The 23,131-nt window shown below is 34.1% G+C and overlaps 1 protein-coding gene across 1 annotated transcript in view; it reads right to left on the reverse strand.

Annotated features, from left to right (window-relative positions):
* Nucleotides 1–23,131, reverse strand: part of SAMD3 (sterile alpha motif domain containing 3) — a 61,838-nt gene that overhangs the window by 29,938 nt on the left and 8,769 nt on the right. The window contains exons 4-5 of the mRNA XM_051997725.1: nt 6,972–7,154; nt 6,351–6,435 (exon numbers count right to left, since the gene is read on the reverse strand). Coding sequence (XP_051853685.1) covers nt 6,351–6,435; nt 6,972–7,154 — 268 coding nt within the window. The remainder of the gene's footprint in view (nt 1–6,350; nt 6,436–6,971; nt 7,155–23,131) is intronic.

A 23,131-nucleotide genomic window follows, 5' to 3' on the forward strand; every position in this document is an offset into this window, starting at 1 on the left:
CCTTTCCCTAAAGGTCTTCAAGAAAAAAATTAATCAACTGGGGATATTGTAGAAGATATTTCTGTTCAGATATGAAAGTTGAATTAAATGCCCCCCGAAGTTGTTTCCAACTGAGATTTTGTGTTTCCCTTGATGTAATGGAGGTTGCAGGTGAGATAGACTCAGTTTAGAATAAAATAAGCTGCTCCTTGCTTAAATTCAATTAAAAATGGTTTTGTCTACTAATTCTGTTTCCCTTTGGAAACAAAATATTATCATGTTATCTTGTAAATAGGTCTAGATGAATTTATCTTTCAGTCTAAGTTGTTGATTTCTGGCTACTACATTAGAGATGGCTGAGCACCTCCTTCATGTTTGTGAAGTTATATATCAAAGATTTGGGGCCAGAAGTCATCTAAATTCAGAAGTAATCTATTTTAATCTCTAATATGGTAGCACTGAATTAAAGAGGTTCAATTTCAGTGTTCCTCCCAAATCCTACATAATAAATCATTATAAGATATTTTAATAATATAAAATATAATTCATATATACACATAAAATATTTTTAAAATGTTCTTTAGTCTTATATTGGAACATTGAAAGATTTCCAAACAGTTTGAGTTTAATGGGAAGTATAGTAGCAAGCAATTGTAAAGGAAATAAACTCTAAAGAACACTTCAGAATTACCTCTATTTCTCAACCTAACTCTTTCAAGTCATTAATATTTTTAGTCAGAGTAGAAAAAGGACAAATTCAAAGCAAGCCACTCTATGAAAATCTAGAGAAAAGTAATTATCAATGAGAAGAAAGTGATTAGTAGTGCCAGAGGCTGCAGAGAAGTCAAGAAGGATGAAGACCGAAAAAAAAGTCATTAATTTGATATTTAGGAGATCATTAGTAAGTTTAGAGAGAGGCATTTTGATTGAATGATGAAGTTGGAAGCCAGACTATAGAGAGCTAAGAAAAGAGGAAGAAATGAAGGTACCGACAGACATCTTAAGTTTAACATGTCCAGAACTGAACTCACCTTTTCCTACAACCTTCCCTTCTTCCTAACTCCCTATTACTCTTGAAGGCACTACTATTTTCCTAGTTACCTAGGCTTAGAACCTTTACTCCTATCTCACTCTCTCACCCCTCTACCTCCCTCCCCTATTTATAATCTGTTGCCATCATCTGTCCGTTATACATTTGTAACATTTCTCCTATAAGTCCCTTTGTTTCTTCTGATATCATTATCTGCTCATGTGGACCATCATCACCTTCCAAATTCCAGAAAGAGGCAAAGGATAGTCCCTACCCTCAGAGTTTACAATTTATTAGGGTTGCCAACAAGCAAAGAAGGATATATAAAACAAGTTTTATTCAGGATAAATAGGAAATAACTGAGGAAAGCCACTGTAATTAAGAGGATTTGAGGAAAGTTTTCTGTAAAAGTGTGGATTTTAATTAGAATTTAAAGGAAGCCAGGGAGGCCAGTAGTTGGAGTAAGATAAGAGTGTGTTCCATCACAGGGGACAGTTCAAGAGAATTCCCAGAACTGAGAGATGGAATATGTTTTTCATGGAACAATTAGCAGGCCAGTGTCACTCAATCAGTGTATCTTGAGATATATCTTGGGGAATAAAGCATAAGAAAATTGGAAAGATAGGATGGACTAGATTTTGAGGATCATTCAATGCTAAAAAGAGTGCATTTTGTATTTATTCCTGGAGGCATAGGAAGACACTGGAATTTACTAAGTGGAGTTATAGGAGTTAGGTAGTGATATGATTAGATTAGATTAGATTATGACTGAATGAAAGACTGATTGAAGTGGGGAGAGACTTGACGCAGACCGAGTCACTAACAGATTGATAGTTCAAGTACTAGATGACGAGCCACAAGAGTGGTGGCAATGTCAGAGAAGAGAACGGGATGTATTCAAGAGATGTTACAAAGGTGAAATAGCCTTGGCAATAGCTTAGGATTAGAATGAGAGGGAGACAGTGAATTATAGAGGATGACTCCTAAGTTGTGAATCTGAGGGACTGGGAGGATGGTATTGTCTTCTGTAGTAATAGGGAAGGTAGGAGTTGAGGAGAGATTTATGAACATTTGACTTTATATATATATACATATCTCTCATCTCCAATTCAAAATGTCTGAAAGGCAGTTGGAATGAGAGATTGGATCAGGATAGGTAAATCTGAGCATCATCAGCACAGAGATAGTTATTAAATCCATGGGAGCCAATGAGATCAATTAAAATAGCATTGATAGAGAAAAGAAGCGGACCCAGGACAGAACCCTACATTAGAGGATAAGAGCTGAAGGATCATGCAGCAAAAGAGAGAGAAGGACTTCATTATAGTTATTTCCCCGAATTGTTTATTTCCTATATATCTTGCATGTAGATTTTTGTCCATGTAATTTGCTTGTTTTCCCTCCATTGGACTGTTATCTCCTTGAGAGCAGGAACATATTTTGCTTTTCACAGTTTCCCCAGGGCTTAACACAGTACCTAATTTATAGTAGGCACTTAATAAATGCTTATTGATTGATTGGCACAAATAATTTTCCAATGGGTATTTTTGAGAATCATGCCTATTAGAATGTAAACTCTTTAAGGTCAGGAACTGTTTTTTATCTTTCTTTATATCCCCAGCATAGTCCCTAGGGTACAAAGTAATTGGTTGATTAATTAATTGTTTAATAAATACACGTTAACTGGCTGCCTACCTTCAATAGAGATAACATGATATGGTAGATAGGATACTAGACTTAGAAAATAATGATAATGATAATAAAATAGCTAACATTTATATAATACTGTGTGCCAGACACTGTGCTAAGTGCTATATAATTATATAATCTGATCCTTACAAAAGCCCTGCAAGATAGATACTATTATTATAGATGAGGAAACCAAGGCAGAGGTTAAATGGCTTCACTAGGGTGACACAGCTAGTAAATATTTGAGGCTGGATTTGAATTTAGGTCTCCCAGACTCTAGAATCTATGATTATCTATGATCCTATGATTCTTCATCATAGAGATAATTCTAGGTTTAGCTAGTTATAAACTCTGGCAGTTCCTACCAAATTGGAAAATCTTTTGACTAGGGCCCTGGAGACAGACTAACTGCTTGTATCCCTAAGCAAGAATAGAGAAGTTTATTAGTAAAAGAACAATCAGCATGGTAATACCTATTTCGGACTGCAACTAGCTCATAAATACTGTCTATCAAGGTATAAAGGGATTTTTTCTAGCACATGAAGTTTCCCCACTGATCAGATTAGAGATCTTCTGAAATCTTGAAGAACTCCTATATACTCAGTGAGTCAATAAGCACTTATTAAATACATTTGCTGTGTGCCAGGCATTGTACTAAGTTCTGAGGATACAAAGAATATAAAAAACATATTTTTTTTTCCTCAATGAGCTCATAATCTAACTTCTCATAGTAAACAGATAGGTTTATGTAAGATATATAGAGAGTGAATGAAAATTAATCTTAGGGAGAAAGAAGGAACTAGCAAAAGAGTATGTGTTGAGGGCAGGGTGTTAGGTTTGAGAAAAGTCTCTTATAGAATACAGAATCTGAATTGAAGTTTGAGGGAGATCAGGAGGGAAACCAGGAAGAGAGAAGAGGAGGGGAAAGCATTCCAGATATAAGACAGACAGTGAAAAAATGATGTGAACTGGATACTGAGCTATCCTGCTAGGGATTCATGATTTCTTCATCTCTATACTGTTCGATTAGATAAGGTATGTGAAGGTCTTCCATGAAAGTTTTCCATGCATTGAAGCACATTGAAATAATACATGCCACTGAACAATAACAAAGGATTTCTCACTCTTCCTGTTCTCAGAACATTTACACTGGCTCCATTCTCAGCATAAGAAAAATGATAGAAATTTGGATCTCTTTACAGAGCAATTTTTGGCAACTATCTACTTATTCATGTTTCAGCTTGAAGCAATCATGCCTATACTTGGACTCTAGCTTATTAAATAATTTTGTTCATCTCTTCACCAGCAAAGTTTTTCAAAAGTTTATTGGCAAAATGTACTCCATGATAAATAACCATCAGCTATGTTTTTTTTAACTGGCACCTACATGGTACAGTGGATAGAGCACCAGGGCTGGAGTCAAGAAGACCTTTATTCAAATCGAACCTCTTATGCTTACTAGCTGTATGACACTGGACAAGTCACTAAATCCTGTTTGTCTCAGTTTTCTTATCTGTAAACAGAGCTGAAGAAGGACCATGGCAAACAGTTTCAGTGGTTTTATAATCCCCACTAGGGTCATAGTTACACCCAATTGAACAATAACAATATTTTTAAATGAAGTCTTGCTATAATATTCATTAAACCAAACAGACATTTAGCTTTAAAGACTTATAAAAATAATGGCTGCCACTTCAGCCATATGTTTCAGGGATGGAAACAACTCTGCAAACCCATGGTGGAAGGATTAACTGAGAACATACAATGGATTCTGAGTCAGAGATTAACCTTAAAATCTCATCTGTGCCACTTCCTACTGGTGGAACCTTAGGCAAATCATTTAAACTTTCTGACCCTTAGTTTCCTCATCTACAAAATGAAGAATTTAGGTGAGATGTCCTTGACAGTATTTTTCAAATTGAAATCTATGGTCCTAAGTATCATTATTCCCATTTTATTCATAATTAATTGAGTCTCAGGAAAATGATTTGCTTGAAATTGATGGACTATTTATTAGCCATAGGAAATGATGAGTCAGTTTTAGAAGGAATGAAGGAAGACTTTTGTGAATTTACATAGAGTGAAGTGAGAACAATTTATGTAATACTAGCAACATTGTAAAAATAAATAACTTTGAAAGACTTGATGTTATAGCCAATCACAATTCTAGAGGATCAACTATGATGCACACTGTCACCATCTGATAGAGCAATTATAGAATTAATGTCCATGTCAAATGTTAAATGAAACCTACATTTTTGGGTATGGCTAATGAGGTCATTTTGTTTTGCTCTGCTACCTATGTTTTAAGGGGAAAAAAAAAAAAACCACACACTTGTTAAAGAAGAATTAGAATTTAGGAATATCTTGAAGTCAAGTGATGCAGTACAATTTTTAAACTTGTAAGACAAAGAAAATAAAAATAAAAGGAAAATTTTGATTTTTAAGCAAAAAAAATTAATAACATTATTATGTCAGTTGATGCCACTGGTTCTTCTAGTGTAAACTGAATTATTTTTTTTAACTGTCACTGGACTAAGCAACAAGTCCAGGTTGTCTGATTCCAAGTCCCTTGTTCTTTCCTCATCACAAGCCATTTTGACCACACTTACAAACAATGGTTATTGGAACTTCAGGCTTCCAAATCTAAGAATCTGAATTACACCATAAACAGTGGTTAGTGTAGAACTTTTTATATCTACAGGCTTCATGCCTCCTTTTTTTTTTCTTTTTAAAGGAATATACAATCTTCAGAGCTCAGAGATGGGAGGAAAAAGGGAATTACAATAGTTAATATTTATATAGCACTCCAAGATTTATCTCATTTGTTCTTCACAACTACTCCCAGTGATAGATGCTGTTATCTACATTGTATAGATGAGGAAATTGAAATTGTGAGTTAAGTAATTTAATCAGAGTCACATAGTTTGAGATTGTCTGGGCAGGATTTGAATGCAAGCCTTTCTTGCTCTAAATGCAGCACTCTTTTCTATTCCATCTAGGTAGGTAAGGGAAACATTTATATTGAAGTCCAATTAGGAGGCAAGAAAAAAAGATTTAAGAAGCCAAAGAAACCTGATAAAGACAAAGCAATGATGAAAATTATGTAAGAAAGATATTTTTTATAAAAATAGTATATTTTTTTCTTTCTATATGTATCAAATTTTCTCTACTAACCCTTATTATTATTATAGGAACATAAACAGAGGAACTAGATCTGTAATTTCATTGGTATAGGAAACTCCTTCTACCAGTGCAGATTGGTACCTTTCTTAGAGATTTGCTTAAAGCAACTGGGAAGTCAAATGACTCGTCTAGTAGCACCTAACCAGTGTGTGTCTGAGCAGAATTATTATACTAAATTCTTATACATAGGCACATATGTGCCTTAAACTTAAAGTTATGTAAGGTTAGGGGTAGCTAAGTGGTACAGTGGATAGAGTGCCAAGTCTGGACTCAAGAAGACCTGACTTCAAATCTGATCCTAGTAACATAAGGTTACCCTGTTTGCCTCAGTTTCCTCATCTATAAAATGAGTTAAGAAAAGGAAATGAAAATCCATTTCTATATCTTTGCCAAGAAAACTCCAAAATTAATCATAAAAATAAGAAGTAGTAAGGCCAGAAAGAGTCTTGTTATTAAGGATACTTACAAAACCATTGCCATCTTCATCAAGGAATGGGTATGCCTGAAGGAGGGCATTAACAACATCATTGTATTGTTGGGTAGTTGGGTACCTGCTCAAAAAAAGGTGACAGAGAAATGATCGCAAAGAATCTCAAAGGTCATCTTGAAGAGTGGTATTAAACTCAAATAGAACTGAATATCTACAATCACATATAGACTTAGAATACCACAAATTAACATTATCTCTGTGGTATTGTATTTTTACTTGTTTTATTAGATATTTCCCAATTACATTTTAATCTAGTTCTGCCTGAGTTCCTCCTTTTTGACACTTCAGATCTAGACCAACCTGAGCAAGAACCCTTTCTACAAAGAAGTCAGTAACAAAAATAAACTTGTATTCTCTCCTTTTAGCAAAATTGGGATTTATATAATAGCAGATGGATTGTGATTATGTTTCCTCAAATCTCTCTCCTTATAGTCCTATTAGGAACAAATGGGAATAGACATTTGAATAATAGGCATTGTTGAATGCTTCAGCAATTCATCATTTAAACACTGAAAAGAGTGAAGCCTTTATAATTTAGAGCCTATATTGGGAACAGATGCTCCCCTAAAGCAATATATCTAGAAAATTCATACTTACAATGATCCTTCCAGATACTTTGTCATATCTGCCTGTAAAAACTCAATGATCCTTATTCTCATGCTGTGATCTGGACACTTTTGCTCAGTTAACATGCATTTAACATCATATGGGAAGTCCGGTAAAATATAGGATTTTGTCCACTGTAGTGCTTTATTCCTTGCTAGGTGTTTCATGTTTTTTCTGTCAACCAAATCAAATCAAAATAAAAAATAATAAACTAAAATAGGTGTTTTCATTTCTCATTATAAATCTCATTCATTTATTATCTTTGTCCTAAGCAACAATGATATCAGTTGCTTCCTGGGAGTTTTCTGGTTAGGAAGTCACTTGCATAGGTGTGTAATTCTATTCTTTGCATACAAAGCAGGACCTGCTATAATGGCACAATTCTTTCCTGTATCTGGGTTCTTCTATTCATCTTATGTCTTTTCTTCCCATTCCTTTACCCTCTTCTCTCCATCAAGAATCTCTAATATGATGTAGATTTTTTATTAGGCTCTCACCTGGAGCAAAATTCTGGAGGAATAGAGAAAATAGTGCATTTGCCAATGAGAGAGTTCTCTTAAAAGAGGGAGAATTACAACTAGGAAAAGAGCAAATGAGTGATGAAAGTTGGGTCTGGGATTTAGAGAGCATTTTAGGATTTCTGAAGGAGAAAGGAGAAGCAGGTGAACAGGAAGCTGCTATGAGACTCCCTTGGAGATGAAAAATAACTCAAATAAAAGCAAGATAAAAAGAACAAGCAATACAATTTTCCCCTCAGAATCTTTGATGATGACTCCTCATTTGGTCTCTCTTCTCTGCTTTCAATAAAATATCTTTACTTTATTTCCTGTGTCAATGACATCAAGGGAGGGATTACTAAGGATAGTATCAGCATTTCTGTCCAACACTTAGAACTACTCTATGCATATATGAAATGTCAGTAAATATTATTCATATAAGTAGCCTCATTGTACAGATCAGAGAAATTGAATTTTCCCTTTGAGTAAAATAATAAGAATTTGAAAGGCAACAAAATGACTTAATGATGTTCTGGGAGCAGAATAGATTCCAACCTATGTCAACTAACACAAATTCAGTCTAATATTATGCAAAACAAGTGATTCATCAGGAATTAAAAATAAATCCTACTTTGGCAACAGATGTTGGCAGCCATAATTTTAAACACTCATATACAACATGCAGATGGTATTTGTATTGCCTAAAGTAAAAATAAATAAATAAATAGATTAATAATAAATAAAGCTTCACAGTGAGACTAAATAATAGCACTAGTCATATCCATTATTGAGTCTGCCAAGGGGCAAAATGAAAACACTCCTGTTTAGAGCTTATCTCCACCTCTCTGCTCTACATCATTTAGAAAGGCATGACCCACATTTTAAATGATTATTCTCTTTTTAGAAAAATTACTAACCTATACAAACAGTGTGTTTTAGTCATATTGCTACTAGATATATTGCCCAAGGAAGGTGCAGATACCAGAAAGGGTCCCATATACATCAAAATATTTATAGCAATATTTTTATGGTAGCAAAAAACTGAAAGTAAAAAAAGTTAGCATCATTTGGAATATATCTGAAGAAATTATGATGTATAATATAAGGAATATTAATGAATTATAAGAAAAGACAAGTACGAGGAAATCAGAGAAACTTATGAAGACTTATACAAAGTGAAAAAGAAAAGAGCAATTAGAACCAAATAACAATGTACTTAACCACATAATGTACATGAAAAAAAAAAAAGGAGGCAAACTCAAATAAATTCAATGATCAATCATGACTTCAGCTGATGAAATACACATCCCTTCTATCATAGAGAAGTGTTGTACTACAGGTAAGGAATGAAGCACATGAAAGCAGACATGGTCAATACTGGTTGCTTTGTTTAACTGTACTTTTTTTATAAGGAAGGATTGAATTGAAAGAGGTAGTACTGTGAAGTGACAACAATGTAAAAAAATAATAAAATATTGAAGAGAAAAGGAAGCCAGAATATCCTAATGAGAGTTCAAGGATCTGGTGATGGTTTCTAAGAACTAAAGAATTCGGTTCCATAAATAGAAGACCTTCAGGTTATGGAATGGTGACAAGGCTTGGCAAAAATCTGAGTGGAGACACAGATTCTATGCTGGAGAATCTCAGCAGTATTAATCTAGCTATGGATCCAGGTGCTCTGTGGCTAAAATGTTCTCATCCCTTATTTTGGAGGTATTAATCTTAGATAGTCTGGTTTCCTTAGCTAACTGGTACCATGGTAGAAACTATGAGTTTATTATCCTTGGGAATGGGTATTATGTTAGATTTTCTCTAGGAGAAAGAAAAAAAAACATGAAAATATGGGGTGGAAGAGAAAATGAGAGAGAAAGAAGGGGGAAGAGAGAGAGAGAGAGAGAGAGAGAGAGAGAGAGAGAGAGAGAGAAGAGCAGAGGAGAGGAGAAGAGAAGAGAGAAAAGAAAAAAGAGAAGAGAAGAGAAAAGAAAGGAAGGAAGGAAGGAAAGAAGGAAGGAAGAAGAGAGGGAGGAAGAAAGAAAAAGAAAAAGGAGGAAAGAAAAGAGGAAGCATTCTAGACAATATCAATCATAATTGTGAAAACATTAAATAATTGATTCTCAAGATTTATGAAAAAGGGAGAAATTCAAAAAGGGCAATCAAAAGCACATTTTAAAAACCTACCACATCTACTCTAATCTCTGAAAAATAAGGGACTTATCTACATGCAAAAAAGAGTTATTATTGTTTAGTCATTTTCAGTCTTGTCCAATTCTTTGTAACCCAATTTGGGATTTTCTGGGCAAACATATTGGAGAGGTTTTCCATTACTTGAGGCCAACAGTTTCATAGTGTTTTCCAGAGTTAGATAGCTATTAAGTGTCTGAGGTCAGATTTGAACTCAAGAAGATTTCTTCCTGACTCCAGCCCTGACACACTATCTACTGCACTCACCTCCACAGTGTCCTTGTTGAAAAGGGGAAAGACAAGCTTTTTAACCAATATTCTATAACCAACAGTATCTTGACTATTAAAAAAGCTGATTGAGAGGTGTAGAGAAGATTGAATTTATTATCTATGGGTTATAAAGAACGTTCAGTGCAATACAACAAAATTTCAAAGTATCTCTCAGGACCAAATAAAACACAGTTACAGCAATCCTGCTAAAACAGCTTGTGGCATCTATTCAAGAAAACATGGAAGATGTACAACCATCTGATATATTTGCAAAGTTTTATAGAGCCATGTCCATAGGTGAAGAGCATTTCTTTGAACACCACTACTGACTATCTCCACCTCCTGCCATGCTGTTATTTTTCTAGTTGACCTCTTTTACTAAAATGATCTATTACATTCTCACATGGATCCTCTTCAGGGCCCTTCTCCATCCTGTTCCCCAAAAACAGGAAAACATGATTTTTTAAAAGTTGTTTCTTCATCTATGAAATTAGGGAGGTGAATGAGATGATCTCTAAGGCCTAGAACAGTGCTGAATATTCAAAGAACATTCAATAAATACTCATGTATTCATCAACTCTGTTTTGACTCTATTTACATCCTTGTTTAGTATGATGAAAATTTAAGATGATGTGATGACATTTAGATAACATTCAAGCTTGGAAAAAAAGGAATGCTCTGTACTATATTGAGACTATCTTTATTTCCATAAATCCATATTTGTTCATTAAAAATAACCAAAGTAATGCAATCTTTATAAACTGCAGAAAAATTGTATTAAGGGATACATAAACCTAGTACAAGGTTCAATGGCCTCCAAAGATAATAGGCTATGTTTCCTATTCTTTAAAGTTCACTTTTTAATTGGACTTTGTATATGTGGATTAAATTAGATCAAATGGTTCCCAAGCAAGTCAACTTTATGCATTGGAGTATATACCATTTGGATAGGTAATGTATGTATTGAGCATTTGAAAACAGGATAATAACTGTATAGGCTTTAAGGTTCTCAATATTACTCAATCATAGGTACAATTAGCCAAAATATATTAACATTTCAGCTAGTCTCAGTGTCATCATGTGATTTTAAAATATTTTAGACAGATTTAAAATTCTTCCAAACTGAGCACATAAACTTTTGGGACTTCAAGCAGCACATTGTTCTATATCTCCTTAATATAGTTATCTTTGTTATGTTGTGCTATGTTGTTTTTTTATTATATTATAATATAGAGCATTATATTATGTATGCATTCTAATTACCTCTCTTTGTTTCTTCTGGACTGTGAATTACATGAGTACAAGAATTATTTCTCAATGAAGCTTTGTATTCTTATCACTTAGAAAAGTATTCTACAGACAAGTGGATGTTTAATAAACAGTTTGAAAGAATAAATCAACTCATAGCTCTTCTCTTTTGCCCTGACTTTCTGCACCATGTAAACACATTTCCCAAGTGTCCTTACTATGAACAGTTTTCTATTAGGGAGGATTTGTACTACTGTCCTCACTTTTGTATGACAGAATGGTTCTCTACGAAAGAAAAAGGAAGATAGAAGTTAAGTTCTTATTTCCATGTCTGCTCTGCACTTTGAAAACACTGTTCAGATTAGATCTTGTGACAAAAATAGACCAGTGAAAAGTGGGAGGCATTATACAAGGACTGAGAAAAATCATGTTTTGATTTTGTCACATTAAAGAAAGTCATATCTCCACCAGACTTGGCCCTTATTCCACTTCCTAATTGTTCTCCTAATTACATATCCCTTTATATCATGGAGCTGGGGGGGTCAGGCATTTAGACCCATAAAAAGTGGGATACCATGTATCACTTGGACAACTATAAAAAATATAGCATGGCAACATTTATAAGTCCAAAAGATAAGGGAAAAAGGAAGAATAGAGGAAGACACAAGAACGTGAAAAAATGTGTTTTAGAAATAGTTCCCAATAAATCAATCTTACATCTTGTGTGTGAGATCAGAAAGATGCTTGAGTTGTTGGGAACATGGTTGTAGTTATAGCTATTCATTATCTAACCCTAATGTAGAAAAATAGATACCTCTGAGAAATAAGTAACTGATTCTTAAGAATTACAGGCTGGGCAAGAATATTTAGCATATAGCCATGTATATTATTCAGAAAAGATTGGCTTTGTGTTACTATGCCAATATTTTGCACTTTAATGACCAAACAAGAAAAGATGTACAATTCAGGCAATTTTCAGAAAGTCTAGATTGAAGAGGCAGGCTAGTTGTAGGTAAGTGACAATCTTAAATTTAGATAATTTTTTTCTGCATGGCTTGATGTTTAGGGAAGATGATCTTTTCTTCAGGTGTTAGAATATTTTACTTTGATGCATAACACAAATGCTACAAGTTCTCAGGATTTTTTTTTTTTGCTATTTTGCAGCTGTTAGCCCCCATATTTTATAAAACTCATAAAGACTTAAGTTAATGAAATTCATATTTTTGAGGCACTTGTGTTCTCTATTCAGGCATAGAAAAGAAGAAAAAGGAAGGAAGAACATGTGGATAATCAATAGGCAAAATATTGAGCGATCACAAATAGAACTCATTTACTTCCCTGATGTCTTTAAAAGTAGGAGATATAAATTCTCAGTGGTATACATGCTGATGAGTTTTCACCAGGGCATAATGCAATATAGAAAACAAAGAATCAATAATAATTTCTCTTAATTCCCCATCATTCTTAGCCAAGGCATAAATCCTATCTAACTATAATCTAGATCTTTATTTTTAGGATTTGGAACCCTGAGATTATAAAGGTAACTATTTTACACACAGACACACACAATACACACAGAGTTTCTCTATTTTCCCTTTTCCCATCTCCTTATGTAATAATCAGAAAATTGGATGATTGCAAATTGCCTGTCCTAACATTAAAAGGTATATAACACTATTTTTTTGTAGTTTAGACGACTTTGAGCTAAGAAAATTCAAGTTTTTTTTTTTTTCTCTGCCTCTCTAATGGCAAGTTTCAAAAGCTTGTGATAGACAATAGGTCATTTTCTAATTATGTTACTTTCCTTGTATCTCAAAATGGAGTCCAAAATACTTTGAAGTGAATTATCATACATAGATTTCAGTGACTTTATCATCTTTTAAGCAGGGATAACATGACTATATGATAACTTTTCCTATAGTCATAAAATAATGTGTTTATTTAAGGATCCTATAAGATCCTATAAGACCAGGTCAAGCTGGTACTATAGGACCTCCTCTATTTCTATTGTGATTAGGCAATGACCTCTCACTTTTGATCATCTTTCTGCTTGGAATCCTCATTTTAAAGGATTGAGATTCTATAATTGGATCAGTCTTAATATCTAGTGAGTAAGAAAATCTAAGAATGAAGGGGATGGGGAGAGGAAGGGAAAAGAAGTATTGAATTTTCAGATTATATAATGGATACTGGATCCCATGACTGGTCCCAAACCAAACAGTCTCTCACTATAAAGAATTCAAATGAACAAACTTGTCACTGACTAGTCATTTGTTCACAAGCTGAATTCAGTAACTAAATAATGTACACTACTAGAGCTTCAGGCAAAACTTTAATGATAATCTCAGCTGAAAATAAGGGTTTTATTTAGGTTACATTCCTCCAGCTCAAACCTATATAACTAGGTGGTGCCTCTTTTTTAAAATGAAAAATAACTCATGAAACTTATATTTTTAAAGGGAAATAAATCTGTAATTGTTAGTTTAGAAAACTCCTAATGAAGAAATTTCTTGTATAGAAGCAAATTAGCAATGTTCTACAATTTAAAGTCTTGGGAAGTTATCTGAGGTGGTGAGAGATGAATTATCTTCCTCAAGATCCCCTAGCTAGTATGTGTCATAGGCAGAATTAGAACCTGTCCATGTCAATTCTTCCTGACTTGTAGGTCAGCCTTCTATGTACTGACCAGGGTTCTTAACCAGACTCTCTCATAGTCTGGTGACGTCTATGGACTCCTCAGAGTAATGGTTTTAAGTTAATATAATGTAATTCATAGGATTTCAAAGGAGATCAATTATATTGAAATGCAGTTATCAAAATATTTTTTTAAAAACAAATTTATCAATCCCAGGTTAAGAACTCATGCTCTAGGTCATGCTATCTCTCAGAACAGCCAAAATCTTCATTTTGAGCTAATGTCCAGCTTCAAAATTAAGAACAATGCATGTTTAAGTTTGATATAAATAAAAGTTTCTTAACAATTAAGGCTGTCTGGAGAGACTTGCATGAATGGATGCTAAATGGAGTGAGTAAACCAAGAGAATATTGTACACAGCAACAAGACTTTGTGAAAATCAACTGATGGACTTGGCTCTTTTCAGTAATGAAGTGATTCATCACAATAGACTTGTGATGAAAAGAGCCATCTACATCCATCAAGAGGACTATGGGGACTGAATGTGGATCACATCAGTATTTTCATCTTTTGTTGTTATTTGCTTGTTTTTTTTTTTTCTTTCTCACTTTTTTCCCTTATTAATCTAGTTTTTTTTTTTTTTTTTGTGCAGCCTAATAAATGTGGAAATATGTTTAGAAGGATTGCACATATTTATTGGATTACTTGCTGTCTAGGTGAGGGAAATGAGAGGAAGGGAGGAAGAAAAATTTGGAACACAAGATTTTATAAGGGTGAATGTTGAAAACACGTTTGCCTGTATTTTGGAAACAAAAAGCTATTATAAAAAAAACCAATTAGGGCTGTACTAAAATGGAATGGACAGCCTTGGAAGATGGGAGTTTCTCCCACTCTAGAAGTATTCAAATGGAGATGAGATTGCAACTTGTAAAGTAAGTTACAATATTGTAATTGCAAATTACAATATTGTAAAGTGGATGGATTTTTGCTTAGGTTTAGTATTAGGCTGTCTATTTTTAATGTTGTATTGATTAACTCTGCTATCTAGCCTGGATGTTCTCTTTTTAGAAATTTCAATTGATAAGGGAAATTACAGAATAATTTTACTTGTATTTGAACTTCTCTAATTTCCTTCTTCCCCATGTGGCCAGGCTTTCAGGATAGAAATGGAAACTGTTTTAGTATATGTCAATGTTACTTTTAAATCCATCAGTATACTATGAATCTTGATTCTCTTTAAGTATAAGAATTAATGAGAAATGATAGCAATCAAAGGATGTTTCACCCTGAAAAATCCCATAGGACTCTTATTCCCCATTCTGTTCAATTTGCATTCAATTCAATTAACATTTAATGTTACTTGTAGAATTCCAAGAATAAACAATACTTAACTACTCATCAATTTATATATGGGAACAAGCTCATTATCAGAAGTTTTATTATGTAATGGGCTGAGGCTTGAGTTGATGCACTGAGGTCCCAAGCATTTGAGGCTAAATAGTAATTGGACCATACTCTATTAATATATATGCTTGGAGAAAGAATGGCCCCTGCCCACTCTTTGTGCAAGTCCTGATGTGTTGTTTAGGAAATGACGATTTTGGTGAGTGGAGGCAGGGGAGTGGAAAAGGAAGGGGAAGGAGAGACTGCTTGCATTGCCATTGCGAATACTTTTCAGCTCAGATCTCTCTCTGCTATCTGGCTTCTTGTCGCAGCTGTCCATATTGCTATCGCAATCCTTCTTGCCCATATTGCTATGGCAATCTTTTTTCACCTCTTCACTTCAATAAAGATTGAAGATTTTTCCCTTAACCTGAGTTCCTGACTCCGGCTGATTTTAAATACGTGGTCATTACAATATTAACTCAACCTCTGTACAAATAACAATAGTATTTATATAGTGCTTTAAGGTTTTCAGAATATTTTATAAATATTATCTCATTTTATCCTTGCTACAACCCTTGGGAGATAACATGTTATTATCAACACCATTTTACACATGAAGAAATTAAATCAGAGGTCATGTGCTCAGAATTATATATAGTGTCTAAAGCAGAATTCAAGTTGAGGTCTTTCTGATGTCAGGTCCACTACTCTATGCACTATACCACCTAGCTATCTCTAAACCTTCAAAAACATCACAATAGAGACAGAAGAAACTCTTTTGTTGTCTTCCAACTTTAGAAACCTGATTGGCGGATTAGGGAACTCTGGCCCAGGGAAGTTAAATCACTTGGATAGGACCACAACTTCTTAGTGATAGACAATGTCTCCTGATTCCTAGCCCATTACTCTTTCTTTTCATTAGTCAAATACATTAATAATTTTCGCCTTTGACATATGCCAGGAAATGATGAAACTGTGACCATTTCAATCCATCTGTGTTCCATGTGTATCACAGTATATGTGTCCAAATGAATCAAAAAATTATGGAGAAAAAATACTCTGAAAATTATTTTCATTAAGCATAGATAATGGAATAAGCTCAAACTATGTTCAGTACATGCAGTTGGAAATGAAAACTATAGAAGAGCTAAAAGAAACTCTAAAGATCTAGTTCAAGCAGAGCTAAGGGAAACAAACTATCAGTGACTGTCCTGGGATTCGAAAATGAATAAATATCAAAGCCTCAACAGAAGAGAACAAGGATTGATCAAAAGGTCTTTCAAGAGGGAGATTATTTATACTCTGATACATTTGTTGAGAACCCAGGCTTTTCCATACCTTCTTGATATTTGTTTGGATATACCCCACTTCTGTAGAGAGGTTGTACAGTCTTCTGGAAATGAAGAGAAAGAAGGGGGGAGGATGAAGAAAATGCTTAGATTTCTCTTAGCTCTTTAAAAGAACACTGTTTCCTAACAATATTTTCCTGTATTCTCCTCCTATCTCTTACACTTCCACTGTTTTTATTAGATATTTCTTTATTATTAATATTAGAAATATTTAATTTAATTTAATTAATTTATTGATGTTGGAAAACACACTTATTAGGCATATCCTCTGTCTAGGTACATCAGGCCATTAGTGGGAAGCAGATGGTCTTTCCTGAGAGATGCTCTTATAGTAGGACTAGCTGCAGCACCCTTCTTTTCCACCATCACCCAGGCCTTGTATGTGCTAGCCCATGACAAGTTCTATAAGTGTCTTCTATATAGCTGATTTGTCTAAAAGTGAAATTGAAGCAAACAAAGCAATTTTTCTCATCTTCTGCTCTAATTAAGCTGACATGCTTTTTAAAGCACTTGCTGTGTGGTAAGCATTGTGTTAAACAGTGTTTTTACAGAAAAAAGGCAGAGTCCTTATTCTCAAGTAGATCATAATCTTGTTATTTGTTTTTGTCATTTTTCAGTCATGTCTAGAGCAGTTTGCCATTTCCTTTTCCCTTTTATTGTACAGATGAGGAACAGAGGTAAGCAGGATTATGTTTCTTGGCCAAGGTCATATAGCTACTTAGACTGGATTTAAACTCAGATCTGGCTCTAGGTCTGGCACTCTATACACTATATCACCTAGTTGTCCTGTAGAATGAAGTGTCTCCTACTTTTATTCACAGAAATTACTCTCAAATAGAACTGTGATATTAGAAAGGTGATAGGGAGAAGATGCCATTACCACCTTATTTGACTAAGGCTAAGTCAAATTCAAACATTTTAAAAACTTTAGCTTAAAAAACACAAGGTCCAAAGAACAGGAAACTGTGAGAATGGCTGAATAAGTCATGGTATAGGAATGTTATGGAATATTATTTTTCTATAAGAAACAATCAATAGGATGATTTCAGAGTCCCGGAGAGACTTACATGAACTGATGCTAAGTGAAATGAGCAGAACCAGGAGATCACTGTACACAGCAATAACAAAATTATATGAAGATCAATTCTGATGGACGTGGATCTTTTCAAGAATGAGATGACTGGGGCAGCTAGGTGGTGCAGTGGATAGAGTGCCAGCCCTGAAGTCTGGAGGACCTGAGTTTAAATCTGGTCTCAGACACTTGATGCTTCCTAGCTGTATGACCCTGGGCAAGTCACTTAACTCCAATTGCCTCAGCAAAAGAAAAGAGAGAGAGAGAGAGAGAGAGAGAGAGAGAGAGAGAGAGAGAGAGAGAGAGAGAGAGAGAATTGAGATTAGTTCTAATGATCTTGTAATAAAGAGAGCCACTGCACTCAGAGAAAGGACTGTTAGAACTGAGTATGGATCACAACATAGCATGCTCACTCATTTTGTTGTTTGCTTATATTTTGTTTTCTTTCTCAATTTTTAATTTTTGATCTGATTTTTCTTGTATAGCATGATAATTTTAGAAATATATATAGGAGAATTACACATGTTTAACATATATTGGATTACTTGTCATCCAAGGGAAAAGGGGGGAAGGGAGAGAGAAAAAAAATTGAAGCACAAGGTTTCACAAAGGTGAACTGAAAATTATGAAAATTAGTTGTTTTGAAAATAAAAAACTTAAAAAAAATCATCTGCAAGCAAGCAAACAAACAAACCAAAAAAGGCCAGTCTCCCACTGTTCTCAAATAGGATCATGACATTAGGAAGATGACAGGGAGAAGAGGCCATTCTGAGCCTCATTTCTTTCTTAGCCTTAATCACTGAACAGATATTGCCTCAGTCAAACTCAGATATATTGAAGTCATGTTAGGCTAAGATCCAAGGAACTGGAAAATGAATGGGTATCCATCAGCTGGAGAATGGCTGAATAAGTATAGTATATGAGTATTAGGTATTCTATATCTTGCCACTGGAACCAGATGGCTATGGAGGTGAGGCTGCTGACTTTGTACAGCCCTCCCTCACTTAAATCCAATTCACTTATAATAAAACTAAAAAAATAAAAAGGTGGGAAAGGGCCAGGTTGTAGAGGGACTTAAAAGCCAAAGAAAGGATTTCCTCTTTAATCCTGGATGTGATAGGGAGCACTATAGTTTAGTGAGGATGGGCTGATGTGGTCAGGATTTAGCTTAAAGAAAATCTCTTTGGCAGCTGAATGGATTACAGATTGGAATGGGGAGAGACCTGAGACAGAAGGAAAAACCAGCGGCTTAGTCCAAAAACTGAGAGAGAAGGTGAGAAGGGGCTTGCCTACACCAGGGTGGTCATTTTCAAAGGAGAGAAGGGAACTTATGCAAGAGAAGTTAAAAGGCATAATCAATAGGACTAATCAGCAGATTATGTATAAGGGTTGAGAGAGAATGAGAAGTAGGAGAGGACACTTGGGTTGCAGAGCCATATCACAGAATGATTAAAAAAGTATGAAATCTATTTAGTATGAAATCTAAATTTCCAAGTTTCGACTTGAACCTAGATCTCTTAAAGTCACGCTCTTTCCTTTTTTTCTAATGTATTATATGTTTAAACAAGAAAGTAGATTTCATAAAGAATCCTTCATTTGTTGGTATTGTTCTAGACCAATAATTTCATCCATAGAGTGATTTCATTCATGGATGGGAATTCACTCTACAGATGCATATTCATGAGTTACCTGAAATTTATAATTCTAGAGTATTCCATGGGTCACTGAAAGGTTAAGTAATTAACCAAAGTAAACTGAGAAAATAATCAAAGATCACACAACTAATATGTATCAGAGCTAGGATGTTTTGACTCTCAGGTCATTCCCCACCATTCACTATAAAATATTGGTGTAAGAATTTGCTTAAAGTTAATATGCATTTATTCCTCATTCTGGAAAGAAAATATTTGCATTCATTAAAAATAGAAGTTGGGGGCTGAAGCCATCTTTGCCAATTTCTTCTAAAAAAAACTTTAGTATAATACAGTTGAGATGGATAAGCATGAGAAATATAAAGAAATCTAGAAAGACCTAATGTGATAGGGAAAAAAAAAACAGAACTAGACGAACTAAAAATATGCTAATTGTAATCATATAAATGGCAAAATGGAAGGGAATGAATGGACAAATAATAAAAGTTGAATTGAACAGACTGCCTGGCAAATAGTGATGTGTTGAAATTCATTCTAATGTAAAGAGTTATAATGAAAGCTTAATTGGTTTCATTGGTGTTTAATAAAGTTTATAATAAGTGTTCTTTAAAAAAAAAAAACAGAAGACGTATCTGCAAGTTTATTTTAATCCATGCCTTCCCTTAACTGGGCACCAAAAGAGTAGAAAGGAACCATGATTGAACAGCATATAAAGGAATGAACTTTTTCTGGGACATATGCTATGGCAAGCATCAATTACAACCTACTTTTCCTAAATAAATTCCAGAAAACTACTGACTTTGTTGCTCAGCTACTTCTTAGAGGAAAGGACACATTTAGTAATCATCTTAAAAGGGTGCAAGATCATCTCCCCATAAAATACAAATTCAAGGTTTCACTCAGTAATACCTTGGTGTCACATAGTGTCTGTGCTACTTGGATGCAATCAATTCTATTTAGGTGCAAAAGACTTGAAGAACAGATGGTTTTAAATAACCTTTTAGTAAACAAATACCTCTTATATTGCTTCCACTTTACAAACTCTGTTGGATCTCTTATGGCTGTTTACATTAAGTAGGTTGAAAAATTGGTTGATGTTCCTAGTCTGATCTTCCCAGCATGTTGTTCCCAGATTCCTCCTCATCCTGTGCCATGGACGAACTTGAACTCAGTAATATTCTACTTCTGCTTACTCCTTGATATCTCTTGTTTGAATTGCCCTTGAAGGTAAAACTTGCTTGTTAAATTAAAATTGAGACTCAAGATGTTCCGTCATGTCCCTCAGCATGCAGTAAGAATTTATGATGTTCCACTGTATGTCAAACACTGTATTAAGTGTGGGAATTACAAAGAAAGGCAAAAGATGGTTCCTGCCCTCAAGAAACTTACAGTATGATAGAGACAACATGAAAATAATTATGTGCAAACCATGCAGAATAACCAGAGATAATCAATAAATGAAAACATTAAAGAGCCTCAGGAAAAGTCTTTTATAGGATGTGAGATGTTAGCTGGAACTAGAAGAAATCTAGAGAAGCTGAGAGACAGAGATAAAAGAGGAAAGTATTCCAGGCAAGAGGAACAGTTAGTGACTATGTCTGGATTCTGGAAATAGATTATCCTTTGTGTAGAATTACAAGGAAGCTAATGTCAGCAATGTACCAGTGCCACATTGTTATCTCTAACATATATATAAAGAACAAGAAGAAAAAAGATTGAATAGATCCTAGAGGAAAGATTTATGGCAATATCTAGCTAAGAGTTGCACAGAATAGGAACTGAATATTTTAAGCTTTATTATCTACTAGTTAGTAAGCAAGGGATGAAGAGGGTGCTTATTTTACAGAATAATTATGTGTTGCCCTCAGGGGGAAAAGAACATACTTTCCACACACACCCACTATTCTTACTCCTAGAGATCAGAGTAAAGAAGAATTTAAAAGCTTTAATTGAGAAAGGATGAAAAGGTAAAGTGTGAGGATGAAAGTTGTAAAGAATTTTGTACTTAAATGTAACTACTTGAGGACAGGTACTGTTTTATTTTTATCTTTGTATAGTTTCTGGCCCACAGCAGACATTTAATTCATTGATAATTTAATTAAGCCTACTGAATTAAATTGAATTATTGATGAATGTTAAGCCATTCCCAGGAATTCTCATTTCTCATATTAAATCTTTCTTAAACCATATCTATAAAGAGTTATAGGAATAATGACTGTTTTTAGCCTCTGAAGTTGCTCACCTGATTATTGTTCATAGTATTTATGGGAAATTTTTTAGTATCAGTAATGTGCCATAACACCAACATACAAATTAGAACAATCCACATTATTGGTGGAATACATCTTAGTGAATTAGCACTAGTATCATTTTTTTAGAATAGGCCTGATAAGTGTAGTACCCATGTCTCTACGAGAAATAGAAAGCACTAACACAATTTCATATGTTCCTTTCCTCTTGTTAGTTACCTTCTGATAAAAAAAAAAAAAAAAACTCCCCAGGTATATTTGTATACTTCAGAACTTAGCGCTAGGAGGAAACTAGATCAAGGAATTAATGCCCAATATAAATAGAGATTTTTGAGAGAACTTGGCTGCTTTTGAGGAAATTCATATCATGATTCAAATCACCTGGCTCAGAGAAGGTATATCCTGGGGCTCTGAAAGAACTTGCTGGGTGCAACTGGAGTTTATTAGTACTATTTGAAAGAGCATGGAAAAGGAAAGAGGTCCCTCAAGATTGGAGAAGGGCAGGTGAAAAAAAGGTAAGAATAGATGGCCAGTGATCTTGACTTCAATTTTTGGGGAAATTGTAGAAGAGATCATAAAAATGATGTTTGGCAAAAGGAAAAGGGAAGTGGTAATTTCTGGTGAGCATGGCATAGTTTTGTGTTATTCAAATTTGTTTTCCTTTTTATTTAAAGGTCTTCTTCCTAATTACTTGCAAAATTTGTGGTTTGTTATTAAGAACTACTAAATTTAGTTAAATTTGGTTGGTCTTGGAGTTTGCCTTCAATCTTTGGATTATTACAAAAACACTCTATTGTATATGTTCAGAAATTCTTCTATTATTCTCTATATTATCATGTTCAGCTTCTTTAACTTTTAGTGTTTTTCTGGGAAACCCAGGATTCTTAAATTTCTCTATACATTCTATCATTTTTTTTTTTACTTATAAAGAAATGTTTTTTTTTAAAGTTATTATTTTTCACTCTCTTCTTTTTTAAAAGTTTTATTGATGTCTTGTTTTTTATATTATCATTATTTTCAATGTCTATTTCTTTTTCCCCATCCTAGAGAGCCATCCCATGTAACAAATAGTATTTTTTAAAAACATAAAAAAGGAAAACAAGGGAGAAAGTCAGCACAACTAGGGAATACATTGAAAAAGTCTAAAAACATGTGCAATGTTTAACACCAGTGGACCTTCCACCTCCACAACAAGGTAGTTTGGGGGTATCTTCTCATATCTCTTCATTATACTCAGGCTTGATCTTTATAATTTTGTTATTTACTTTTGATATTTTTTGTATGTTGTTGTTTTTTCCATTTACATTAATGCAGCTATCCTTTATATTGTTCCTTGGATTAATTTATTTTACTCTACATCAATTCTTTCCATGTTTCTGTTTTTATTACATACATCATACTTATAGCACAGTAATATTTCATTAGATTCATCTGACACCATGTACTTAGCCATTTTCCAATCTTCTTTTTTTTCCAATTCTTTGTTATCACAAAAAGTCTTGCCATAAATATTGTAGTATATAGAGGGATATTTACTTCTCTTTTGCCAGAAGTCTTTCACCTCTGTGTGTTTTTATTTTTAATCAATTTTTTTCTCCCTTCCATTTCTTTG

The sequence above is a fragment of the Antechinus flavipes genome, chromosome 4, assembly GCF_016432865.1.
Source record: "Antechinus flavipes isolate AdamAnt ecotype Samford, QLD, Australia chromosome 4, AdamAnt_v2, whole genome shotgun sequence".
In the NCBI taxonomy this organism is placed as follows: domain Eukaryota; kingdom Metazoa; phylum Chordata; class Mammalia; order Dasyuromorphia; family Dasyuridae; genus Antechinus; species Antechinus flavipes.